Here is a 5,518-nt window from a genome sequence, read left to right on the forward strand (position 1 = left end):
AAATTCAGAATTAACTAATCTTTTTTCGGAATTTAAAAATGTGTTCCACGTTTCGGAAGGGGTATGGGCAGATCTGGTCCGTCTATGTGTTTAGGGGGTTGTACCGAAGAAAAAGTGAAAATATAATACGCCATCGACGTACTCTAAAAAGAAGTTCTGGCACTAAAGCGCAGAATGCATCTCAAGTTTGTGTGCAATGTGTAGTATACCAATTCTTGTATAAATATGCAGCACAATTCCAACGATTTGCAAGAATGTGGACGGCGTTGGCGTCGGCGTCGGTGTCGGCTAGTGCATGTGAACAAAACCTGGTTGGTAGTACTCCCTCCGGTCTTTTTTACTCTGCACATTGATTTTGCCGAAAGTCAAACTTTGTTAAGTTTGACTAAATTTATATTAAAAATTATTAGCATCTATACTATCTAATAAATATAATATGAAAATATATTTTAAGATGAATCTAAAAATATTGGTGTTGTTATGTGAATATTTATAATTTTTTATATAAATTTGGTCAAAGTTGAATAAGATTGACTTCGGACAAACCTAATATGCAGAATAAAAAAGACCGAAGGGAGTAACACTTAATGCACAGTCCAAACTACTCCATCGAGAGATGAGCTGCGCCGGGGGGCATGCTACCTTTCTTACCGTAAAAGTCGTCTCAGCATGCACACATTGTTTACTGCTAATAATCCAACGACTAATAATGGCACCTAAATTGTCGAGCTCGGGGGCGGGAGAGGATTATATAAACAACAATGAAGTCTCACGCCGACCAATCAGGCAGCGATACGCGGGCCAATGGCGAGTGCTCCTTGTGCGGGGAGGAGGAGTGGGAGGCCACAACGACTACAAGGGTCCCCCCCCCCCATCAACAGCGAGCGAGCAGACTCTATCATTAATTAGTTAGGGTTAGAGTTCCCAGAACCAGGCTGTCTGGATGCCAAACGCACGCCAGCACGATCGGCCACAAAGCTAGCTTGCACAGGCAACAACTCCGGCCACATTTCCGTTCTTCCTGCGTGCACAAGTGCCAAAGCTAAGGAAGTTTAGGCGGGGGACAAAGCTAGGCAGCTCCAGGCTCTGGCCTTGCCATGATAGTTCAGGTCATGTCTTGGAATATCCCCTGCCCCATCCAACTCTACTTAGTCCCTTTCATGCCATCATTGAGCAACCGCATACTACACGCTGCATGAAAATGACTCTTGGTTGTGTGGTGGGCCTTGATCGGCGAGCTTTAATTTGTTCCAAGTGCTGTTCCGGAAGAAGCCTTGTCAGATTGGCTGCCAGGTTTTACAGAAGTATCGATGGGTTTTGAAAATGGAATTAAAAATGATCGAAGAGATAAGTGGGAGTGTGTTGGAGTTTCAACTTTTAACTTTCAACAGTCCAGTTGCACTAGGAGCTTGCGCCTCGAGCACATCACGGAAGCAGCTCCATGTCCCACGCAACGTGCCCAATACCCGTTTGATCCTCTCACTCACGCACTCACTCAGTCTCTTTAATCTTTTTTTTGACGCTCTATTCATCTCCAATCATGGCAGTACATCAAACACAAGAAATAATAAAAATTGCATTCAGATCCGTAGACCACCTAGCGATGACTACAAACATTGAAAAGTCGAAGGCGTGCAACCGTCATCGTCCCTCCCTCATCGGAGTCGGGCATAACTTGTTGTAGTAGAGAGTTAAGAAATCGTCATGCTAAGACCCGGATCAATGCACCAGAACAAAAACCGCCGCCTATGAAGAGAAACTTAGATCGGAAGGATCCAACCTGAAAACACATGAACAAAGACGAACAAAGATCGGATCCGAGCGGATACATGAAAAACAACCACCGACTAAATCCCGTGAGATCCGCCAGTGACACACCTCCACGCGCGCTCTGACAATGCTACACACACACAATCGGGACGGAGGCTAGGCATGAAGAACCTTATTTCATCTTCAAGAAGTCCTTGTCGTCTCGTCTTCCTGGGCAGGACACAAACCCTAACAAAACTTGAAGAAGCACCTAAAAACGGAGCCCTCCCGCCGGCAAGGGCAGGGATCCACCACACACCCATAGCCTAAGACCACAGAACACGTGCCAGATTGGCGGCACCGCCGACGGGACGCAAAAACCCTAGCCGCCTTTTCTTGCAGAAGACATAAAGCTTGGAACCAACTATTAGGCGTGTCGGTCTCTTTAATCTTTAATATGGATCAATGAAGGTAAATTGCAGGCCACACACTACACTTATATTTTTATAGTCACACCCTAAATAAATCTTTGGATGAGGTATTTGTGAAAACCAAGTGCTGCTTCACTTCAATTTAAACTGTCAAAACGTTTTATATTTAAAAACAGAGGATATACAACATTTCATAATCCATGCCAGTGACACAGACATATTTTTGTTTATAGATTAGATAAGGCACTCAGTTTTGATCATTGAGAACAAAGAGTCAGCGGCTCGACCACTAAGGGCATCTTCAATACATGTAACATAATTGCTGATAAAATTTGTCAGGTAGGACAACTGATGATGTAGCATAAAATAAAATGGGGAGGGACTAAAGACTGAGTATGTAAATTAATCAACCACCCTTCCACAAGCTCTAAGGTGAAAATTAGAGAGCAAGCATAATTATTCTGCCGTCTCGTATTGGATAGGCCAACTTATTGGAATAGTTGATGATAACTTGTTGGTGATGGCATAAACATTTTTGTGAACAGGATTATATATAAAGATATGCCCTAAACACACACTCGATCGTGTTGTATACAAACGGATTTCCCAAGAAGCTAGCCCAAACATCCAAAAGAGCGAGAGGGAGGGTAGAAATTGTAGGTCAATTCTTTTTCTTTTGTTTTTGTTTGGCAAACTGGCCTCTCTCTCTCTCTCTCTCTCTCTCTCTCTCTCTCTCTCTCTCTCTCTCTCTCTCTCTCCCATTGTTTTGTCTGGTGAGGGCATGAGGGGTAGTAGCGGACGCGCGGTGGTGGTCGTGTCCTTCTCTTCCTCTCTCCTTCATATCATTATTTTATTTTAATCATCAAACGACAAAGTGGGGGGAGAGTGAAGGAAAGGGGGCAGACCGCCGTTCCTTTACATCTTTTCCTTGCCGCAATATCATACTGCAATCCAGCCACAGCTTTCCTTGCTTAATAATTTGCCAGTTCCTCTCCTCCCTCTACTCCCACTTATTTACTCCCCCTTTGCTTTCGTTGCCACTGTTCCATCTCGTAGGTTTCGTCGTCCCTTGCCACATGAGAGGTTTGTCTGTAGATAAGATAGAGGCGGAATAAAGAAAAGCAAGACAAACGAGAGAGAGCTGAGCAAGAAAGGATAACCTAGGTAGCTAGGTCGGGAGCATGGATCCGGTTACTGCATCCATCCACGGTCACCATCTTCCTCCACCCTTCAACACCCGTGATTTCCATCACCATCTCCAGCAGCAGCAGCTGCATCTCAAGTCGGAGGACGACCATGGCGGCGGCTCTCCGTTCGGCGGCCACGGCACCAAGCACGGCCACGAGGATGACGAGAACAGTGGCAACGGCAACGGCAGCGGCGGTGAGCTTGCTCTGATTTCCCCTTCAGGTGGCGGACTGCAGGATGGAGGCGAGAACGGATCGCGCCGACCGAGGGGCCGCCCGGCCGGGTCCAAGAACAAGCCGAAGCCTCCAATCATCATTACGCGGGACAGCGCTAACACGCTCCGGACGCACGTCATGGAGGTCGCGGGCGGGTGCGACATCTCCGAGAGCATCACGGCGTTCGCCCGCCGCCGGCAACGCGGGGTCTGCGTGCTGAGCGGCGCGGGCACCGTGACCAACGTCACGCTGCGGCAGCCTGCCTCGCAGGGCGCGGTTGTCGCCCTCCACGGCCGGTTCGAGATACTCTCACTGTCTGGCTCCTTCCTACCCCCTCCAGCACCACCGGAAGCCACAGGGCTCACCGTCTACCTTGCCGGCGGGAAGGGGCAGGTGGTGGGCGGCACCGTTGTCGGCTCGCTGACCGCTGCGGGGCCGGTGGTGATAATGGCAGCTTCCTTCGCGAACGCTGTCTACGAGCGATTGCCGTTGGAGGAAGACGAGTTGCTTGCAGCGCAAGGGCAGGCAGACAGCGCCGGGATGCTGGCTGCGGGGCAGCAAGCATCTCAGATGGCCGGCGGAGACGTGGATCCAAGCCTCTTCGAAGGGCTGCCACCGAACCTCCTCGGCAACGTGCAGCTCCCGCCTGAAGCTGCCAGCTACAGATGGAACCCAGGCACAGCCGGTGGCCGCCCGTCACCGTTCTAATCACGGCCGCTGGACCGCGCAGCCGGCACGTTAGAAAGGTTATGTGTTTTAATTAGCTTTCTTCCTTAACGTCGCATCTCGAAGGATTTCCGTGGGAATTATTGCATACCATTTCGGATCTTGTTAAATAACATGTCCGCATCAGGATTGTTTCTGATATGTATCGTTGTCTACATCAGTTATTGTTTCGGTTATATTCTTGTGTCTCATAACTGATTTTGCAGTTGAGGTGAGAGGCTAGCACCTTATATTCTTCCTTTTGTTTCTCATGTTCACATACTAGTCATCAACCTGTGCCACCGCATAGGCTTGCTTAATCTTGAACAATCCATATGGAAAACTGTAGAAATTATAACCAAAAACACATGAATTCTATCAACTTGGGTTGTTTGGTTCCTTGGTTTGCAGGATTTAAAGAACACATGAATTCTATCAACTTGGGTTGTTTGGTTCATATGAATTGAAAAAATTAAAAAATCCTGATAAACATAGCCAAATTAAAGTTCAAGCACATGAAAATGTATTGTTAGATTCTTAATATACCACTACAGATCTTAGTCTCGTTTTTCGTGCATAGAAATTTGAAAAAAGAAAGTCCAAGTGAATGTTAGCATTCCTGCGTTTTCTTTGAAACTGAGATCAAATGAAATTTCCTCCCTTTTTCCTTTGCCCCATTCATTTGAACTAAATGCATGAATTGTACTATCACAAAAAGTATATATCTATTCCTACTTTTCCCCCTCTACTTCTCCTTTGAACCAAAGAGGCCCTTTAATAGCTATCCACTTACCTAAAAACAGCATTCATTTGTTTGAATTAAGATCTTTGTATTATTGTTCCTAGACAGTACGACAACCAACTGACTTTTGATATGTAAGCGCAAGTTCTTTAATTTTAAATTATGTACTCCCCTTTTTCAGTTTATAGGGCTTAATTTAAAAATCTCTTCCACCAAGGGAGATGATGAATGGTGGAATTAATTCCGTAGTTTGCAAAAGTACTTAATTAGTACTCTCGTTTTCCTCAAAATTTTGTGTATACCGATGCATTAATTACACCACATGCACACATGTTTACTTAATGACCAAGAACTTCTACATGCATTGATGAGTTTTTTCTCCATCCTTGCATGTAGTGATTTAATACACCTTAAAATCTGAACATGTGATGAGCTGGTCGTAATGGGAGTATCATACCTAGTATCATGCATGCCAATTAGGCTATTTT

At 45.8% G+C, this 5,518-nt stretch overlaps 1 protein-coding gene across 1 annotated transcript; it reads left to right on the forward strand.

Annotated features, from left to right (window-relative positions):
• The first annotated feature begins 3,091 nt into the window (after positions 1-3,091).
• On the forward strand, positions 3,092-4,485 carry LOC125517380 (AT-hook motif nuclear-localized protein 24). Its single transcript, XM_048682574.2, has one exon. It carries the CDS (start codon positions 3,362-3,364, stop codon positions 4,289-4,291), a length of 930 nt encoding a protein of 309 aa, XP_048538531.1. The 5' UTR covers positions 3,092-3,361; the 3' UTR covers positions 4,292-4,485.
• The last annotated feature ends 1,033 nt before the right edge of the window (positions 4,486-5,518 follow it).

This window comes from Triticum urartu, chromosome 6A, assembly GCF_056163025.1.
Source record: "Triticum urartu cultivar PI428250 chromosome 6A, HENAU_Tu73, whole genome shotgun sequence".
NCBI lineage: Eukaryota > Viridiplantae > Streptophyta > Magnoliopsida > Poales > Poaceae > Triticum > Triticum urartu.

Coding starts and splice junctions, on each gene's coding strand:
- LOC125517380 (XM_048682574.2), top strand. CDS start 3,362: ATGGATCCGGTTACTGCATCCATCCACGGTCACCATCTTCCTCCACCC.